The sequence below is a fragment of the Callithrix jacchus genome, chromosome 3 (genome assembly GCF_049354715.1).
Source record: "Callithrix jacchus isolate 240 chromosome 3, calJac240_pri, whole genome shotgun sequence".
Classification (NCBI taxonomy): Eukaryota; Metazoa; Chordata; class Mammalia; order Primates; family Cebidae; genus Callithrix; species Callithrix jacchus.
In genome coordinates this window covers 54417416-54439510 of record NC_133504.1, presented here as the reverse complement: position 1 = coordinate 54439510, position 22095 = coordinate 54417416, and the positions used below count along the sequence as shown (strand labels likewise).

General features: G+C 36.4%; 1 protein-coding gene across 21 annotated transcripts in view; it reads right to left on the bottom strand.

Annotated features, from left to right (window-relative positions):
• INPP4B (inositol polyphosphate-4-phosphatase type II B) overlaps positions 1-22095 on the bottom strand; it is a 988233-nt gene that overhangs the window by 413850 nt on the left and 552288 nt on the right. For 15 of the 21 annotated variants that reach the window (XM_054252895.2, XM_054252897.2, XM_054252896.2 and 12 more), the window contains 2 exons: positions 5501-5711; positions 3508-3552 (listed from right to left, as the gene is read on the bottom strand). In XM_054252895.2, coding sequence (XP_054108870.2) covers positions 3508-3552; positions 5501-5600 — 145 coding nt within the window. In that variant the 5' untranslated portion in view covers positions 5601-5711. Of the gene's footprint in view, positions 1-3507; positions 3553-5500; positions 5717-22095 lie in introns of all 21 variants that reach the window. The other 6 variants (XM_017970226.4, XM_035294487.3, XM_035294480.3 and 3 more) reach the window with 1 other exon arrangement.

The following is a 22095-nucleotide window of genomic DNA, read 5'->3' as shown; positions in this document are numbered from 1 at the left end:
TCCTATCATAATCGACCCCAAAGCTTGATGACATGTACAAAATATGGCTTTTATTATACCCTGTATCTGGTCATTTGGCTTCCCTAAGTATTAGCCATCAAAGAATATATTAATTTCAAGAACATTACTTCAGAGTATCAAGGAAAAACAACAAGGAACACATATGCATGCCATTCTTCCCTACGTATTTAATAGGTATCAGTATCTATCATTTTGGATTCATAGTACGTGTGGTGTACATATAAAAATATGAAGACATATTCTCATAAGCACTCTATTGACTCTAGACAGAATAAGTGGAAGTGAATAATCATCAGGGGAAAACCCTAAAGTGGTTCTTAGAAATATATTTTGTAACCTCATCAAGATTAATCTTCTTTATACATTTTCCACAATGGATGGTTTATATAAAGAAACGTTCTTAGTGGGGTTTTTTTGTTTTTTTTTTTTAGACAGCCTTGCTCTGTTGCCCAGGCTGGAGTGCAGTGGCATGATCTTGGTTCACTGCAACCTCTATTTCCCGGGTTCAGGTGATTCTCCTTCCTCAGCCTCCAGAGTAGCTTGGATTTACAGGAGTGTGCCATCATGCTCAGCTAATTTTTGTGTACTTTTTAGTAGGGACAGGGTTTCACCATGTTGACCAGGCTGGAGGAAATGTTCTTAGTTTTTAGGAAATGATCCCTTGTCTTAAATGCCAGCTTTATTGAAATGAAAACAGTATCATTAAACCATAAACAAAATCAGTCTTCTCTTAGGTTTTTAATTATTTCTTTGTAAAAAAAAAAAATAAGAGTATTGATATACTCAAGGAAACAAAATATGAGGAAACAAGAGTTGCAGTTGTACAGGTGAATTATTTAATTTCAATGCAGTCAACCATTAGAAATACAGTTAACGATGGACAAGAGATATTCAGTTTTTCAGTATCTGCTTATCTCGTGCTCAAGACACTTATCCATTTAGCTTATTCAATTGACTATCTCCTACCTTACTAATAAGTAAGGATCTTCAGCAAAGGAACTGAATAAGTAGAGGAACTTAGCAAGACATAATTGTTTTATAGCAGCATACAAAGCAAACACAAATCCTTGGTGGAAATAATTTATAACAAGCAATATGGCACCTAGCAAATTGATTGGTGTGGCTGTTTTCCTAATTTAAAAGGCAAGGCCACTGAAATGACCAAATTATTGTAATACTTTGGTTAAGAGTAGAGAATCAAATATCAAAGATTTAGTTTAAAAATTAGATGAAAAGGCCGTCTACCTTGCTGGATTTCTTTTTCCTAAAATTTATTCTTGTTTTATTTCTGATTAAATAAATATGCACACCCTTAAACATGATAGAAATATTTAAGAAGCTATTATTCTTTCAGTTGTTAGGAAATGAATAGAAGTTACTCATACGATAGGTGATGTCGAAGGATTTGTGGAATTAAAATCTCAAAAAAATGACAACAAAATATACAGTAGAACATATAAGGGTTTATCTGTAATACGCTGAAAGAGACGTCTTTAAAAACTTCTTCAAGAAATGGTCTAGTTGAATATCTTAAAATCCTAGGAAACCTAACAGTTTGGGGACTGTTTTCTAGGATCACCAATACAATTCCATGATGGCTTGAAATAACACTTCTAGTAAACCTGTGTTCATTTATCAAGCATTTCTTGCCATTTGATAAGATAAATTTATCTGTTGTTAAGTTTCTTAGTGTAGTTTAAAAATCAACATAAAAAAGGAAATTGAGTTTTTTATACTGGAGGAACAATTTTATGAATAAATTTTTACAGCTGCTAATCTCTTAATTCTGTGATTCAAAACTGGAAACATACGCGATGACAGTGTTGTTACTGAAATTGACTAGGCTTTCTAACCAAACAGCATAGTTCGGTCTTTGAACAAGACAGATTCTCTTAATTGCACTAGAATAGCAGTATTTGGCCCAGGTATGCTATTTCTTGAAGGCTGGCCACCATATTTGCCTGACAATCGCCATCCTAATTGCTTCTGCTCCTTCAGATGCCCTCTTTCTCCATCAGGCAAACAAGAAAGCTTTATTTGTGCTTTGAAATATATCAAATAACTCTAATGAAATTTCACTTTTCAGAAGTCCTGTCAAAAATGTAAAAAGTGAGTTTCTTTTATTAAAAATGAAAGATGGATAGATGAAAGCTCAAGTAGTAAGACTGAAGAGTGTCTAGGCTTTCTTTTGCTCTTCAGCTCTGTTTTAAAAAACAAGTGCTTTTTTATATCTGATACAATCTGAAAACTCTCTCTAGAGAGAGGGGAAAAAAAAGAATAGATCCATTTGTGATCCTATACAATTTTCTTGAGTTTTTCACATTTCTGCCTGTTTCTCTAAAAATTTCTGAAAAAAAATTTTAAATCTTTAATATTTAATTTATAGCACCTTTTAGCTACACTTGTAACAAAAAAGTTCAAAAAGTAAACTATATACCAATTATGGTCTCAATAAGTTATAATTTGAAATAAAATATTTTCAGCAAAATATATAAATTCAAATCATAATAAAAATGCATATTCCCAAAATAACTGGAAATTCCAACCACTGAAATCCAGTATAGAGTATGTATATATTTCAATTTGCTCCCAAAATTTTAGAAAATATGTATATAAATAAGTAAATATTTTGATGCTATAATACAATATCTGGTCTCTGTATGTGAAATTGAATATATGCATGTATTAGTCAATAAAACTTAGTTTAAAATAAAATGTAAAAATACTACTATCTTTCTAATATATTTCAGAACAATGAGAGGAAAAAAAAGACCTGTCTATATAGTTCATATGAACCAGTTATATCTTCTTTAGGTTTCTCTTTGCAGCTAATTTCCTTATGGTATTTTTGTAGTCATACTTAATTCAAATATAAAGTAGTTTTCATTGATTAACTAAGTAGTACACTGGTCTCAGAGTGTACACTTTTAATTCATCCTTGGACAAAGTTACAAATTTTTACATGTGACAGATCTTTAGAGTTGCTTAAACAAGTCAAAGCTCGATTGAAAGTTAAATTTTCAATGTCACTGATAAGTTCACAAAAATCAATGTAAAAGAGTCAGGGAATGTTCTTGAATAAGACAGAAATTGGCAAGAATCCTGTAAATGCCATAAAGGAACACAAGAGAAACTACAGGTGGCCAGTCTCCAGCCCAGGCATAGGAAATCAGACAGATTTGCAGAAATGTTAGTTAGCAACGAAATGCAGTCACTGTGTTAAAATGAGTGCTAGGCATGAAATGTGTGACTAATAGACCTGGTCAAGAGACAAAACTATCACCACTGAACCCTATATCCTTGGGCAGCAAGTTAATTCTTATAAATTTGGAGAAAATAACACCTACCTTATAGAACAATTTTTAAAATAGAATAATGTTTATAAAAATTTGTAAAATATGTATTGATGTAAGCATTTACCTATACTTTTCAAACTACAACACAAATTCTTATACTTATTGATATAAATAAGATGGAATTTCTTACCAAGGATGAATTCCAACTGTGGTTCATTTGGAGTCTTCTGAATACCTACAAATAATTCAATTTAAAAAATTGAATTCATTATCAAGAATATGTCAATATACATTAATATGCTTCAGCCTGACCAGAATGAATAATTATAATATTTGGCAGAATGAATACACTTGGTTTATCAGGCCTATAAATAATCAGTTCTCAGGGCAGGGCTATAATATTTGTTGCAGAACTAGATGTGACTTGAAATTTGATTGGTCATTTTATCTCTATGGTTATAAAGAAACCAAGAAATGTTGTTTATGTAAGCCATGGCGAACATAAAATATATTTTACAATTGTGTTTATTTCTTTTGGATGCAATGTAGACAGAAGTGGAACCTTCAAAAAGAATCCCCTTACCAAAATACTGCCTTAAATTGATTTTTTTTTCCCAAGCCACTCTGACCTGCTGTAAATAGTAAATCAATAACAAAAGAGATAACTTCAGCTAGGTTATGATAGACATTGTAGTGCTGGTTATTCTGCTAATTCATTAATAGCTCAAACCAACATTTTATAAAATGTTTCTGTTCCTTTTGCCAGCAGGATTTAAAAAATACAATAAGATGGCTAAATAACTTAAGATGAAGTAGGAGGAAAAGTGAGTCTGAGAACAAAGGTATAGAAGTGAAACCATCTAATGGCTAGAAGGTAGAGTGATCAGGTTGCGGGAAGTGATGTTGTGATGGGTAATGTCTGAAGACCACACACAGTGTAGGAGCTTCCTAAACAAGAGTGAATGACTGGCTGTATGAATGGGACACCATTTGTTACAACCTAAGGGTGGCCAAAGAGGCAAAACTAACATGTAGGGAAAAGTAAACTATTCGGCAATAAAGAATATTATACAAATCCTTTCCTTGCTTATTTTTGCTGGTGCATTCATCAATACTATTTAAATTTACTGGCATTTGGTCACTAATATATTTTTTAGAATCACCTTTTTGTATAAAAATGATCTGCTTTTTATTCACAGAGTTAACATTTATTTTGTTTGTTTTGCAAAATAACTGTATATTTTTTCTCCTGCTGACATTTAACAATTGCTTTGGTTAACAATTTTAGATATTCCAAGAGAAGTTAAAGTGACAATCATTAGGTAGGGTTTTGTGAACTTCAAACGTCTGGGTTTTTTTTAAAAGGTCATTAACAATTAACTCTGCTTTAAACATTGACAACCACATTTCTCAAAAAAGCATCCAACCAATACAATTTTCTAAAGATTAGCTTTATAATGTAAATGAAAAGAGAAGGTTAGGTATATATTTGCCAGTATTAAATAATTGGACTACAGGAATCTTATGAAAAGAAAAGAAAAAGGCATAATTCATGCTAAACAATAAACCGCAAACCCTAGAATTTTAAATATAAAAGAAAACATACAATTCTTCCAATGATTTTAATTACTCAAGTAATACAAAACCAATTTAAAGTTCTCCTGCAAACTTGGCCAAATCTTCATGGGCTCCACATTTTTGACTTAGTGCTCTCTGGTATGGCAGTGACAATCTAACTTTCTAGTATAATAATTTTTTCCTAATGATTTCAACTTAAATACCTTTTGGGTTTAAAGAGAGAATTTCTACAGTACAAAAAATAATCACATATAAGATTACATAAATATCAATAGAACGTGTTCTTAGAAAGTATTAGTGTCTAGAAAGTGTCCTCAAAAAGTATTTATTAGGATCTTAATATATATTCAAGAGCTTTGATCTTGTTACTTGATATTTAACTATTTCATTGACTCATCTATCTTACCCAAGAAAAAAAGATGAAAGGCATATCATATACTCACGCCACCAAGGTAAATAGTGCAAAGAAAAAAATATTTAGGTAATTTCATGCCATTTGTTAGAACTGAAGTTCCTATGAATCTTTGAATCCATATATGTATATGTATGTTTCAACCCAATTTGCATCTTTAGATGCAAACACAGGGCGGGATACACATACTTACTTGTGAACTGAGAGTCCCCGGAATCATCGGCCTGAGCTGTAGGAAGAAAGTGCTGCCCTTCTTCTGATGCCCCTTCCTCTTTAATTTCCATGATCGACATTCACAGTTTTAAAATTTTCCAAATGTTCTTGTCCAGATGTCACTTGCAGTGATTTCTGGTTTAATGTAGATGTATCTTCACACTAAAGATCTGAGATCACACTCTGAAATCCTGTGCTTAGGAAACATCAAAAGGGAAGATTTCAGTCATATTAGTGTTCAGTATAAAGCTAAAAATTAAAGGTAGGAAGAGACTGCAACTACATTCAAATAAGCTTTCTTCCTGCCTACTCCATTCATACTTTCAGGACCATTCCACAGAGTTCATTCGCCATAAACTGTGGGTTTAAAAGATATTTTCAAAGCAATTATCATATGGTCATATGAAAGATTTCTAAAACATGAAAGGTAGATTATTTCCCTTCTAGTTCATTCTGTAAGACAGCAGATAGCTATAGGGGCTGCTAACTTGGTATGAAACCTAATTTAGCAGCAAGAGCATGAAGCATCTTGTCAAGACATTACCATGTTTTGGCAAGGTGAATATTACTACAGTTCTTTCCATTAGCATTGCCCTTTATGCTCAACTCTCCATCCATCCTTGTTAGAACATTATTACTGAACACATAAAAAATAATTTGGCATGACATTCTTCTTCCAAGATGAGCCAACAGGTTGTACAGGAGAATTTCCAACCTCATTATTATCTATGGAGTCTTTTGCTGCTCTGCTTGATAAAGGTGCAATTGTTTAATGATCATGGTATATGCTGAAAAGAATGAATCATTCATCAAAGAGCTAAAGCTCAAGGGGAAATGAAAGCAATAGAAAATTGATGAAAATTAGCATGGGGAAAGAAAACCCTCTCTAAGAATTGAATACCCTGTTAGACAGACAGCCTCAAATACTTACAAATTCATTTTGATATTTAGCATGATATACATGACCAACAATGAATTTCTTTAAAAATCAATGTTGTTTTAAATCAAGTTACCAGCTGAATTAAAATGTATAAAAATCTTTAAATGTCTGCCCAATGATGTCAATGAGATAGCAGCAATTGAGTTTGGTCTAGAATTTTAATAAGGTATCAAACTTCACAAACCAACAGCCTCACTCTTTGTGGTTCTTAGTAAAGTGGGTTCATTTATAATTCAGCTCTAGTTTAAAAAATTGACAAAAATTAAATTCAAAAAGCATCTTGAATTTTTAGAAAGTAGTATAATAAAGTTATGGGTAAAAACACATTGGCTTCTAAGAATACAACCAAGAATACTTTTGGGGGTAGAAGGCTATTGTGCCATCAAATAGACCAAATTCATCAATTTAAAAATTACGTTTTGAATTAATAATAAAGCCTGAACAATGGTCATGCTTCCTAATTTCTTTTTTACTATTAAATTTAGAAGTCTTTTCTGATAAGAACACACATGTTCATTGTATCATATCCTCTCAAAGACCTATGACAAATGCTGACAGCGAGATAATATCTGTAGCCAAATGCAGGTCATGTGTGACTTGGAGATGAGTACTACATAATTTGTTAACTTCACTATATTTCTTGACCAAAGACTCAACCCCTAATCCTGATCAGTCATTTTAAAATAGGAAAAGAAGGCAGTATGATGAATCCTAGTAAAATACCAACTCAGCACACTAATGGTGAATACTTAATAAAACAAATGTCTGTGGATCTGTAAGTTTACTTGTGCAATTTGGGGATAAGAGGAGAAAATTGACGTAAGATGTCTACAAAGACTCATTAATGTGGTCCTATTTTAAGCACACTACCCATGTAAAACAAATTCACTAAGTGAAAATAACTTCAATTTAAGAGAGAATGAAGTTAAATATATGAAACAAGAATTATTAGATAACCTCTTGATATTCTCTTTATTTTCATTGAATGTTTCATTAAGGACAAACTTAAGATTTGGTACTTGTTACCAAAGTGCACGCTTCAGAAGCAATTAGTCACAAAACTCAAGAAAGTAACTGCATTTTTAGCTGTTAAACACAGCATTTACCTATGGTTATGTTACATACAACAGTTTATTTCCTGTGTGTACTTGCAAAATTTTTCCACAATAATAGATTGTGGTTGTTGCATGCCACAAGCATATTTAAAAGAGAAAGCTTTTAAGCATAGTTCTACTCAATCTAGTTCTCACATCTTTTATCTTACTCAGAAGAGCTTCAAGCTGAATGGTCACCATTCTCAGAAAATACTGTTGGTTCTCTCCCCATCTCCCAGGGATGAAAGATGATTGGGAGTTATAATTCAGGTATGTTTAATTGAACAATATTCCTCACTGACCATTGCAATAACAGATATTTGTTAACATTTTGTACACATCACATTATAAACGGCAATCTGACAGGCACATAAAATCACACAAGGTTATTATGAATTAGGAAGACAAGACTAACAACAAATATGGAAAAATTGGAGACATTACATGAGGAAGGGGCAAAATGTGATGTGTTCAACATTAGAAACCTGCAGTACCACGCTGTTCACGCACTAGTGATAGGCAAATCACATAGCAACTTCGTGTTACGATGGGGCTCTGGTGGCAAAGTGCAGGTGCAGAAGATTGGTGTTAAGGAGAATGGCCTTAGCTGTTACGGTTCTTTATAAGTAGCATACTTCAGGGACAGTGTCATATACCAGAGTACTCACCAAATTTGAGATTTTTAAAAGAAAACTGAGATTAAAAGAAATAAGAAAAAGGGATTAAAATAAAAAGAACAGAAGGATGAAAGAAGCAAAAAGAGGCTTCAGATTTCTTAGTGATTACATGTAAAAAGTTGTAATGAGGGCAATCACTTTGCAAATATTAAGTAATGCAACTTATTTACAAAAGTCTTGACCTCACAACCATCTTTACAGACCGAGACATGATGTTTTTTAGTACAGTGTAGAAAATGGCAAAACAAATTTGAGGATAAAGCGTTTGCTAAAGCCTTCACCTCTCGTTTAATGTACTACAGTGATGTGCCTGGGATGGTCAAATTCCAAAATTTTTACATAATAAGCTAAAGACACTCCTGACATCTATGAAGTTGGAATCAGAGGTAGACAAAGAGAGGTGAGTGAGACTGAGTCAGGGGTCAGGGAGTGGTGCTCCTCTCTAGGACATTAAATCCCAGAAGGGAGGAGAACTCACTGGTGAACGGCAAGCAGATATCCTGTCCCCAATACAAATATAGGAGGAACCATCTTTCAGGTTGTCCCTATGGAAATGTTGAGTTTTCTACTGGGTGTGGAAGAGAGCCCATTAAGTAGATGGGCTGAGGGACAGGGCCTCAGTTTAAACCCAGCATTTCCCTCTGCTCTTCTCACTCATAGATGCGTCTGAGAAAACACTACAGGCTCTCAAAGTGTGGAGAGAAAGGAAGCTGAGCTGAGACCTAGCACATGTCTCTGATAAAAGAGATTTGGTGATCCCGCAGCAGAGGTTATAGTGTTGGCTTTCTAGGCCAAGACGCAGATAGAGGGTATGGCCAAAATTCAGTAGGTTTTCTCTGCCATCTAGAGACAAGATGAGGCCGAGTTAGTCAGAAAGCGTGAGAGAGGACAATCTATTTAGCAGGGGTGTCCAGTCTTTTGGCTTCACTGGGCCAAAAGTTTGGACACCCCTGCTAATAAGTTTCACTGGAAGAAAAAAAACTGTCTTGGGCCACACATAAAATACACTACCAAATAGCGGATAAACTAGGAAAACACACACACACACACACACACACACATACACACACACTCTCACTATGTTTTCAGAAAGTTTATACATTTATGTTGGGCCATATTCAAAGCAATCCTGAGGCTGCAGGTTGGACAACTGGGCTATAGGTTACTCCGGCCAGATGAGGGAGCACTGGGCCAGGATTGCTGCAACTCAATAATAGCAAGTATCTACCCAATAACAACATGACACCAATGAGTTCCATTTGTCCCATGACGCATGGTCATGTGAGACCCTTTTCCTCATACATGTGACACTATCTTAGGAAGAGAAGCAGGGAAGAGGGAAGTTAGCATAAAGATACTTAAACACAAGTGTTTTCAACAGTAGTGGATAGAAAGTTAAAAATTGTTATTCATTTACTTTTGTTTTGTTTAGTGCTGTCATGCTTATGATGACCAAATTACGAAGGAAAAGAAAGTCCTTTCAATAAGATGAAACTTGCCATTCCTACCACAAACTGAATGTTTTCTAGTTAAAATGATTTTTAATGAAATGTTTAAAAAAATCCCTACATAGTTCTCTAAGATTAAAAAAGTACAGAAATTTATTTTGGGGGTGCAGGGCAGGGCCAAGATGGCCAACTAGAAGCAGTGGTTATCAGAAGTCCCCATCAAAAAGAAGCAAAAGAGCACACAAATCCTGCACTGGTAACTGAGGTATCCAGGTTCTGTCATCAGGACTGACTATGTGGTGGGCATGACCCACAGAGAAGAAAGAGCAGTGTGGTACAGCTGCCTACCTGAGAGCCACACAGGGCAAGGGATCTCCAACCCCCAGACAAGGGAGGTAGGAAGTGAGTGTGCTACCCAGCCTGAGAAACCTAGCTTTTTCCAAGGAACTGTGCAACCCACAGATTTGAAGATCCCACTCATGAACCCATGTCACCAGGGCCTAGGGTCCCAACCACGGAGCCACGCAGATTCTCAACAGACACTGGGCTGGAATCTGCCTAAGATTTCTGCCAAGTTTCTGGGGTGAGGAGCAGCATCATCACTACTGCGGTTGCTTGCTGTCTAAGCCATCTGAGTTTCTGTGGGAGCCAATGTTGCAGCTGCTAGCTACCTAACACACTAAGTCTCAGTGGGGAAGGGCAGCAGTCATCACTATAGCTCCAGGCCACACTTTTCCCCTGCTGGAGCCAGGGAGGCTGGACATCTGTGTCCCAAGAGGTATCCCCCAGAACCCAGCACACTGGCTGATGCAGACTGTGGCCAGATGGCATCTTCAAACCAGACATTGACCCACCCCTCCTCACTGGGCAAGGTCTCCCTACAGGAACTCCAACAACTCCAGTTAAGGGGCTCAGGGACAGAACGCTGATATCCCTGGGCCTAAGCACCTAGAGAAAGGGTGGCCATAGTCTTTGTGAACCAGCAGACTTAGTCTTTCCTCCTGCTAGCTCTGAGGAATCCAGGCAGCCCAGAAGAATGGGTTTCCCTCCAGTGCAGCACACCCCCTCCACCAAGGGACAGCCAGTGCTTTGTTAAATAGGTCCTGCTTCTGGTGCCATCCAACTGGGTAAGACACCCCCACAAGAGTCATCAGACACCCAATACAGAAGCATTCCTACTGGCATCAGATTGGTGACTCTTGAGGTCAGAGATCCCAGAGCAAGCAACAGGCACCCATCTTTCCTGTTCTCCAGCCTCCTCGAGTGACATCTCCAGGTGTGGGAGCAAACCAGATGAACAGGGCCTGAAGTGAACCTCCAGCAAACCACAGCAGCCCTGTAGAAGAGGGATCTGACTATTGAAAGCCAAGCAAACAATGCAACCACAACAGCATCAACAGAAAAGCCCCCACAAAAACCGCATCCAAGGGTCAGCAGCCTCAAAACTCAAAACTAGATCAAACTCATGAACATGAGAAAGAATCAATGGAAAAAACACTGAAAACCCCAAAGGCCAGAGTGTCTCTTCTCCTCTAAATGATCACAACACCTCTCCAACAAGGACACAGAACTGGATGCAGGATAAGATGGATACATTGACAGAAGTAGGCTTCAGAAGGTAAGTAATAAGAAATTTTACTGAGGTAAAGGAGTATGTTCTAACCCAAGGCAAAGAAGCTAAGAACCATGATAAAATGTTACAGGAGCTGCTAACTAGAATAAACAGTTTAGAAAGGAACATACATGACCCGATGGAGCTGAAAAACACAGCACAAGAACTTTGTGAAGCATACATGAGTGTCAGTACCGGAATCAATCAGGCAAAAGAAAGGAATTTCAGAGACTGAAGCCTATCTTGTCAAAATAAGGCAGGCAGACAAGACTAAAGAAAAAAGAAAGTAAAAGGACTAGCAAAACCTTCAAGGAATGTGGAACAAAATTTTCAAGAAATAAACTATGTAAAAAGACCGAACCTACAGCTGATTGGAGTACCTGAAAGAGACAGGGAGAATGAAACCAAGTTGGAAAATACATTTCAGGATATTATCCAGGAGAACTTCCCCAACCTAGCAAGACAGGCCAATATTCCAATTCAGGAAATACAGAGACCCCACTAAGATACTCCATGAGAAGTTCAACCCCAAGACACATAATCATCAGATTATCCAAGGTCAAAATGAAGGAAAAATATTAAGGGCAGTCAGAGAGAAAGGCCAGGTTACCTACAAAGGGAAGCCCATTAGACTAACAGTGGATCTCTCAGCAGAAACCCTACAAGCCAGAAGAGATTGGGGGCCAATATTCAACATTCTTAAAGAAAAGAATTTTCAATACAGAATTTCTTATCTGGCCAAACTAAGCTTCATAAGTGAAGGAGAAATAAAATTCTTTCCAGACAAGCAAATGCTGAGGGAATTCACCATCAGGCCTGCCTCGCAAGTGCTCCTGAAGGAAGCACTAAATATTGAAAGGAAAAACCAGTACCAGCAACTGCAAAAACACACCAAAATATAAAGACCAATGACACTATGGAGAAACTACATCAACTAGGGTGGAAAATAACCAGCTAGCATCATGATGATAGGATCAAATTTATACTTAACAAAATTAACCTTAAATGGAAATGGGCTAAATGCCCAAGTAAAAGACACAGACAAGCAAATTGAATAAAAGTCCAGAGCTACTGGTGTGCTGTATTCAGGAAACTCATCTCATGTACAAATATGCACTGAGGCTCAAAATAAAGGGACAGAGGAAAATTTACCAAGCAAATGGAAAGCAGAAAAAAAAAGCAGAGGTTGCAATTCTAGTCTCTGACAAAATAGACTTTAAACCACTAAAAATAAAAAAAAGACAAAGAAGGGCATTTACATAATGGTAAACAGATCAACTCAACAAGAAGAGGTAACTATCCTAAATATAAATGCACCCAACACAAGAAGACACAGATTCATAAAACAAGTTCTTAGAGACCTACAAAGAGACTTAGATTCCCACACAATAATATTGGGAGACTTTAACACCCCATTGTCAATATTAGAGAGATTAATAAGAGAAAAATTAATAAAGACATTCAGGGCATTAGCTCGGCTCTGGATCAAGTAGACCTAATTTACTCTCCATCCCCAAACAACAGAATATACATTCTTCTTACTGCCACATGGCACCTACTCTGAAATTGATCATATAATTGGAAGTAAAACACTCCTCAGGAAATGCAAAAGAACTGAAATCATAACAAATAGTCTCTCAGACCACAATGCAATCAAATTAGAACTCAAGATTAAGAAACTCACTCAACACCACACAACTACATGGACATTGAACAATCTGCTCCTTAATGACTCCTGGCTAAATAATGAAATTAAGGCTGAAATCAAGAAGTTACTTGAAACAAATGAGATGAAAATGGCAGTGTACCAGAGTCTTTGGGATGCAGCTAAAGCAATGTTAAGAGGGAAATTTATAGCACTAAATGCCCATATCAGAAAGCTAGAAAATCTCAAATCAACACCCCAACATCACACTTAAAAGAAATAGAGAAGAACAAACAAATCTAAAAACTAGTGAATGGCAAGAAATAACTAAGATTAAATAGGAACTGAAGGAAAAGAGGCACGAAAAAGCCTCTAAAAAAAAAATCAATGAATCCAGGAGCTGCTTTTTTTTTTTAATCAATAAAATAAAACAGCTAGACAAATAAAGAAGGAAAGAGAAGAATCAAATAGCAAAATGAAAAATGATAAAGCGGCTATTACCACTGACCCTACAGAAATACAAACTACCATCAGAGAATACTATAAATACCTCTATGCAAATAAACTAAAAAATCTAGAAGAAATGGATAAATTCCTCGACACAAGACTAAACCAGGAAGAAGTGGAATCCCTGAATAGACCAGTAACAGATTCTGAAATTGAGGCAATAATAAATAGCCTATCAACCAAAAACAAGCCCAGTACCAGAGGGACTCACAGCTGAATTCTACCAGAGGAACAAAAAGGAGCTGGAACCATTTCTTTTGAAGCTATTTTAAACATTTGAAGAAAAGAGACTCCTCCCTAACTCATTTTATGAGGTCGCATCATTCTAATACCAAAACCTGGCAGACACACAACAACAAAAAAATAAAAATTTAGGCCAATATCCCTGATGAACATTGATGCAAAAATACTCAATAAAATACTGACAAACTGAATCCAGCAGCATATTAAAAATATTATCCACCAAGATCAAGTTGGCTTCATCCCTTGGATGCCAGACTGGTTCAGCATACACAAATGAATAAACATAATCCATTGCCTAAATAGAACCAATGACAAAAACCACGTGATTATCTCAATTGATAGAGAAAAAGCCTTCAATAAAATCCTTCCTGTTAAAGACTTTCAATAAACTAGGTATTGATGGAATGTATCTCAAAACAACAAAAGCTATTTATAATAAACCCATAGCCAATATCATACTAAATGGGCAAAAGCTGGAAGCTTTCCCTTTGAAAACTGGCACAAGACAAGAATGCCCTCTCTCACCACTCCTCTTCAGCACAGTATTGGAAGTTCTGGCCAGGGCAAACAGACAAGAGAAAGAAATTAAGGGTATTAAAATAAGAAGAGGAAGTCAAATTGTCTCTGTTTTCAGATGACATGATCCTATGTTTAGAAAACACCATTGTCTCAACCCAAATGTGCCTAAAGCTGATTAACAATTTCAGCAAAGTCTCAAAATAAAAAAGAATGCACAAGAATCACAAGCATTTATATACACCAATAATAGACAAGCAGAGAGCCAAATCATGAATGAACTCCCATTCACAATTGCTACAAAGAGAATAAAATACCTAGGAATACAGCAAACAAGGATGTGGAGGACCTCTTCAAGGAGAACTATAAACCACCTCTCAAGAAAATAAAAGAAGACACGAATAAATAGAAAAAACATTTAATCCTACTGGATAGGAAGAATCAATAATATGAAAATGGCCATACTGCTAAAAGTAATTTATAGATTCAATGCCATTCCCATCAACTACCATTGACATTTTTCACAGAATTAGAAAAATACGACTTTAAAATTCATATGGAACGGTAAAGGAGCCCATATAACAAAGACAATCCTAAGCAGAAAGAACAAAGCTGGAGGCATCACATTGACTTTAAACTATACTACAAGGCTACGGTAACCAAAACAGCATGGTACTGGTATCAAAACTGACGTCTAGACCAATGAAATAGAATAGAGACCTCAGACATAATACCACATATCTACTACCATCTGATCTTTGACAAACCTGACAAAAACAAGCAATGGGAAACAGATTCCCTATTTAATAACTGGTGCTGGATAAACTGGCTAGCCATAAGCAGAAAACTGAAACTGGACCCCTTCCTTACACCTCATACAAAAATTAACTCAAGATGGTTTAGAGTTGAACATAAAACCCAAAACCATAAAATCCCTAGAATAAAACCTAGGAAATACCATTTAGGTCATAGACACGGGCAAAGACTTTTATGATGAAACTGCCAAAAGCAATTGCAACAAAAGCTAAAATAGACAAATAAAATCTAGTTAAAGAGCTTCTGCACTGCAAACAACAACAACAAACTATCAGAAAGAACAGGCAACCTACAAAATGGGAGAAAAATCTATCCATCTCACAAAGGTCTAATTTCCAGAATTTACAAGAAACTTAATCAAACATACAAGAAAAAAACAACCCCATCAAAAATGGGCAAAGGACATGAACAGACACTTCTCAAAAGAAGGCATACTTGCAGCCAACAAACATATGAAGAAAAGCTCAATATCCCTGATCATTCGAGAAATTCAAATAAAAACCACAATGAGATATCATCTCACACCAGTTAGAACAGCAATCATTAAAAAGTCAAGAAACAACAGACACTGGTGAGGTTGTGGAGAAATAAGAATGCTTTTACACTGTTGGTGGGAACACAAATTAGTTCAACCATTATGGAAGACAGTGTGGAGATTCCTCAAGGATCTAATACCAGAAGTACCATTTGATCCAGCAATCTCATTACTAGGTATATACCCAAAGGAATATAAATCATTCTGTTATAAAGATACATGCACATGTATGTTTATAGCAGCACTATTCACAATAGCAAAGATACGGAACCAACCCAAATGCCCATCAATGATAGACTGGATAAAGAAAATGTGATATATATATATATGCATATATATACATACACATACCATGATAGAGTATGCAGCCATAAAAAGGGAATGTATTTTTCAGGGACATGGATGAATCTGGAAGCCATCTTCTTCAGCAAACTAACATAGGAACATTATACCAAACACTTCATGTTTTCACTCAGAAATGGGAATTGAACAATGAAAACACATGGACACAGGGAGGAGAACAACACACATCAGGGCCTGTGTCACAGGGGTGGGGTGAGGGGTGGAAGAACATCACGAAAAATACCTAATGCATGTGGGGCTTAAAACCTAGGTGATGGGTTGATAGGTGCAGCAAACCACCATGGCACACATATACTTATGTAACAAACCTACATATTCTGCACATGTATCCTGGAACTTAAAGAAAAAGAAAAATAAAAGAATTTATTTTTAACACCTAGAAGACATTCTAAAGATAAAATAAAGGATTGCCAGTAAAATTAAAAAATAAATAAATTTGCTTAAGCCAAAGGTAAATAAAATTTGTCATTAATATTCTTTTTTCAATATCTATATTTTCTTCCCTAGCACAAAGAATGTGGGCTGAGACTTGTGGTTGTTTTCATAGTTACGGGTTTTATAAAATTCAGTTATTCATCTAAATCCTAAGGTAGTTTGTAATTTAGAAAGGTTTTATATATTAATATGGGATTTGTACATAGAGGTTGAACTGAATATCACCAACACAGGCAAGCATCCTTATTTCTTCTATTACCAGTCAGGACTGATCAACTTAACCTATTTTGAAAAATAAAACAAGCAAATGTTTTGGAGTTTTGCAGAAGTATGATGACAGAATATATATCACTCATTCAATGCTTCCATTTTCCTTTTTGGAAGTCTTTTATTTACAGCTGAGCAGATCATCTGGAACTTTTACCATGGCATCTCCACCTACCACCAAAACAACAATAACAAAATCATTTCATTTCAAAAAGACTTTAAATGCCTTCTAAGTGTAAAGATGTTTGGTAGCCCAAAATAATTATTTATCAATTTCTTGTGAATAAATCACAGACAAAATTTACATATAAGCAAAACCTCTAGGGAATGCACACTGGGGCCCACGGGCATGCCCCACTCAGATGTCCCATCCAGAGACCTGCTGTGAGAAATACAGGTGGCTGGGCCTCGAACTGCCATGTCTGCAGAGTATTGCAAGGGCCTCAGGGAGGCCATGTGCTTCCTAGATTGCTCCCAGACAGTGTCTACCAGGGCGGAAGTATTATAATCAGGCCATTTCTGCCTGAAGCAGGATTTTGCTAACAAGAAATCTTTGCTCTGGGGCTCCTCATCAGCTTGGCCAAGACTTTCTTAAAGCTGTATTACAGTCTGAGGCTCTTTGTATGTAATTCTCCTCCTTCTCTCTCTGTGTAGAAGTGTCATACAAGTATATTACAATCTGAAGATTCTCCACCCCTGCTCTCTCACCTTCATCCTTCTCAAGTGTCTTCCCAATAAATCGTTTGCATGTCTCATTTCATCTTGGCATCTGTTTCTAAACAATCACAAACTGACACAAACACTCAGTAAATACTACTATAAGAATATGTTCCCTCTTTCATGAATTCTTTCACATTTTATTAATTTATGTATCTGTCTATATGTGTATGTATTCATTTGGGCTGATTCTTGACAGAACAGAAATTCTCAGACTTGGACAAAAGAATGTACAAACTCAAGAGTTTAATCAATTTTTCCTCCTATGAGCAGCATACAAGTGAGAAAGAAACCCCCTAATTTTGGTATTCTTTACTGGATTCTAACCAAAATTTAAAACTCTTTCCGAGTCAATTATGGAGGTGAGTTGATTAACAACCTCTGATATCAAATATTCAGAAGAAATGGGTCACATTACATGCAATGGCTTTCTACATTTTTCTATCATACTCATATGTGTCCCTAACTGACATATCTTCAAATTCTATAGGCGAGGTTTAAGTGCCACCTCATCCATAATGACTTCTCTACTTTCTTCAGCTGAAAGCAATACCATGCTTTCTCAAGTTCCCCAGCAACTTCTCTATCTTACATAATTTATTACTGTTTATATTCTACTTTATATACACACATTTTTCCTCTACTCTTTTATAAAATAACTCCATCGAAATGTAAGTTTGTTTCTCTTCTTTATTTCCCCACAGCACCAAGATTGATTCCAATAAACACTAGATGAATCTATTCATCCATTTATTGTATAAACAAACATTTATCAAGAAGTTTCCATGTGCAAGGCACTGAGCACACAGAAATAAATAACTTAAGATCTGCCTTTAAAAGAATTTTGTCTTAGTAGGAGGAAATCAAGTGAATAGTTACAATGGAATGTGATCACTGCCAGGAAAGGGATATTATTAGAATACAGGGCAGGATGAAATAGCACAACATAAGGGCTCAAATAAATCAAGGATGACTGGATGGAAGAGGATCCAGGAAGGGAAGCAGGCAAAGGGGAGAGTACAGGTGATTCCAGGCTGACGAAGCAGCAGGAATGAAAGATGTGGGAAAATAAGAATATAACAAGTCAGAAAACTGCAAGTAGTTTAGTTTGACTAAAAGTGTGAAACACTGGTTTTGCTGATTTTTAAAATCCTGTCAGTGACATTTTTTCATATGAAATATAATGGCTTTTATGTAAAACAGATAAAAGCAGAGCTGCTCTGTTTCGGGTAAGCTGGGAAATATAGGTCCTATTCACGCCCTGCCCGTTATTCACTCCTTACCCTTACTTTTTCTCTCATGTAGCGTTACAAATACCTCTCAGAAGTCAATTTGAAAACCTTGAGCATCCTTCTTTTTTAAAAAAATACATTTTATGTGCATATTTGAGATACACATGTGACATTAGAAGATACACATATATGGCAAAATAGTTACTATGGTGGAACAAATTAACATATTCATCATCTTATACGGTCACGTATTTTGGTCCCTGTGGCAAGAGCAGCTATAATCTACTCACTTAGCAAAAGTCATGAATAAAATACCAATATTAACCGCAGTCCTCATATTGTCCATTAGATTTGTGTGTGTGCTGGTGGTGGGTATTCCTTGTATAAAATGGGAATTGCTTACAGAGAAAAACTACCAAGTGAAGCAGAGATCAGAGAGTGAAAAAGCTTGAAGGCCAGACTAGAGACAATAAGCGCAATTATGAGAGTGGAAAGAAGCCACATTAGATATACTTAACCACGAGAGTGACATGATCTCACATGAATTTTAGAAAGTTCACTAGAGTATCAAAATAAGAATGTACTGAAAGGTGGTTGTTTGGTAAGAAAATCAACCTATTTAGATGTTATTTTAATATTCTAGGAAAATAAATAATAATGAGGGTTAAGCCAAGATAGAACCAAATGATTAGAGAACAGAATCTGGATTCTAAGTTATTAATTAGAATTACCTGGCCTTGGCGATAGAATAAGGTGTGATATCAGAGTTTAATTCATGCAAGAGAGGAATCTCATGCTATCTACTAAATTACAAACCACTAACCCATCAGGAGAGAATAAAGGAAAAGGAATTTTAGTCAAGGATAATTAATTTAGTTTTATTCATGTTGTTTCTGAGGTACCTAAAAATATTCAGAAACACACATGGGTCCAAGTTTTCTGGAGGAATATTAAGGCTAGAGAAATACATTTGGTTAAGTGTATTTGGCTAATGGTTAAAACAAAAGAACTCATGAAGTCACTGAAAGAAAATACATACAGTGAAAGGAAGAGAGGTCTGAGGAATCAACCTTAAGTTGCAAAAATATTTAAGGGGACAAGGAGAGAAGTTAGTTGGAAAGGGCACAGTCAGTGATGAGAGCAGCAGGTAGGAACAACAGAGGAAACAGTATCATCACTCTACTTAGCTGATATTTCTCAAGCAGATAAGGTCACTGAGTTAAGAAATAGTTGTTTTGTTTTTAATAATCAGGACACAAGAGCACATTTAAATGCTGAAGGAACATGGCCAGAAAAAAAGAGAAAAAAATTGAAGATTAAGGAAATACAAGCAAGGCAAAATCCAGCTGACACAATCTGCTATGATTAAAGGCAGGAAGGTGAGTAGAAAATGAAGCATGATCTGAAATTGATGATGCTCTTACCAATGGCCTCATTTTTTCTTAAATCAAAAAGCTTATTTATTTACTCATTGTAGAAAAAGATATTTCAACCCAACTTCAAAAGCATAGACCATAAAGAAAAAGATGGGCCAGGTACAGGGGCTCATGCCTGTAAGCCTAGTACTTTGGGAGGCTAAGGTGGGTGGATCACGAGGTCAGGAGCTCAAGATCAGCCTGGCTAACAGGTTGAAATACTGTCTCTAATGAAAAATATAAAAATTAGCTGGGCATGGTGGCATGCATCTGTAATCCCAGCTACTCAGGAGGCTGAGGTAGGAGAGTTGCTTGAACCTGGGAGGTGGAGGTTGCAGTGAGCCAATATTGTGCCACTGCACCCCAGCCTGGGTGACAGAGAGAGACAGATCAAAAAAAAAAAAAGAAAAAAGAAAAAGATGGATATATCTGACTACTTTAAAATTAAAATGTTCTGCAGGCAAAAGATACCATAAAAAATGAGAAAACAAACCACAGACAAGGAAAATGTATTTGTAACATAGAAGGTTCCTGTTTCCATTTAGGATGTACAATGATATAAAGAATCACTTCCACCATAACTTCAAGAAAAAGCTAAATGACGCATGAAATTGTAAGTTTTCCTTAACTAGTAAAACAGATGAGGTCTCAGGGCAACCAACTAGCCTGATACCTAAGGAAATATACATGTCTTTATGGAGCAGAGCATGGTAGGAAGAGGTGTCAGGCCCTGCATTAGTTTGTTCTCACACTGCTCATAAAGACATACTTGAGACTGGGTAATTTATAATGAAAAGAGGTTTAACGGACTCACAGTTCTGCATGGCTAGGGAGGCTTCAAAATCACGGTGGAAGGCAAAGGAGAAACAAAGGCACATCTTACATGGTAGCAGGCAAGAGAGAACTTGTGCAGGGGAACACCCATTTATAAAATCATGAGATCTTCTGAGATTTGCTCTCTACCACCAGAACAGTATTGGGGTCATCTTTCATGCTTGGTTGCGACAGGCTCTGTTTTTGGGTCTTGGGCTGGAACTTTTCAGTGATCCTGTCTCTCTATAGTCATAAAGGATCAGAGGATCGCTAATGATTCAATTATCTCCACCTGGCTCCACCCTTAACACATGGGGATTACAATTCAAGGTAAGATTCAGGTGGGGACACAACCAAACCATATCAGAGCCCCAAAAAGCTGTTAATAAAAATTCAGCCAAAATGCATGATGTCATCTGTGGACTAGCATGAGAATATAACACTCCTGAGAGCCTTTACTCAAGGGTATTCTGTGCTGACTAAAGAATCTACTTCATGGACCTCACCCAAATGCTCATGAGAATGACTGGAAGCAGAATGGGTGCCTGGAGAAAGTGTCCCTTTGAGATACATGTCTGCTGAAGGTGATCATCAGTTATTGCAGGAAAAGTATAAAGTACCAGTTGGATTTTCTTTCCTACAGAACAAAAATGTTAGACTCTGGTGACCTTAGGGCACAGGCTCGATGAAATTAGCAAGGGAGAAGCAGGAAATCTTTCTGGGATGAGACCATTAGAGATCCTCTGATCCTTTATGACTATAGAGGGACAGGATCACTGAGAAAGTCCCATCCCAAGACCCCAAAACAGAGCAACCAAGCATGAAAGATGACAATACAGAATGCCTCTGCCCCCAACCACCAGGCTGAGACACCAGGAAACAAATGACAGAAGGTTACCTCCCATCAGATGTTGCATACAAGCACAAATAGTGAATCTCTCTCAGGTAGAAAATTCCAAGAAAGCTTAAAGTAGAGAGTGGAGAGCAGTCTCCATCCATCTAAACTGCACTCTAAGTGCAATTTAATGTTAAAGTAGAATAAAGAGAGGAGAAAGAAGAGAAGTTAAATGAGAGGCAGAAAAAAGAGGAAAATAAGAAAAAGTGGCACACGAAGAGAAGGATGAAAAAGTACCAAAAGCAAAAGCAAAAAATAATATATACATATATATTAAGAGACTCAGACTCAGATATTACCCAGATAGATGTTAGAACTAACAAAGGGAATGTGACAAAAACTCTAGTGGAAAAAGTTGACAACTTGCATAACCAGATGGGGAATTTTAGCAGAGATAGAAGCCAT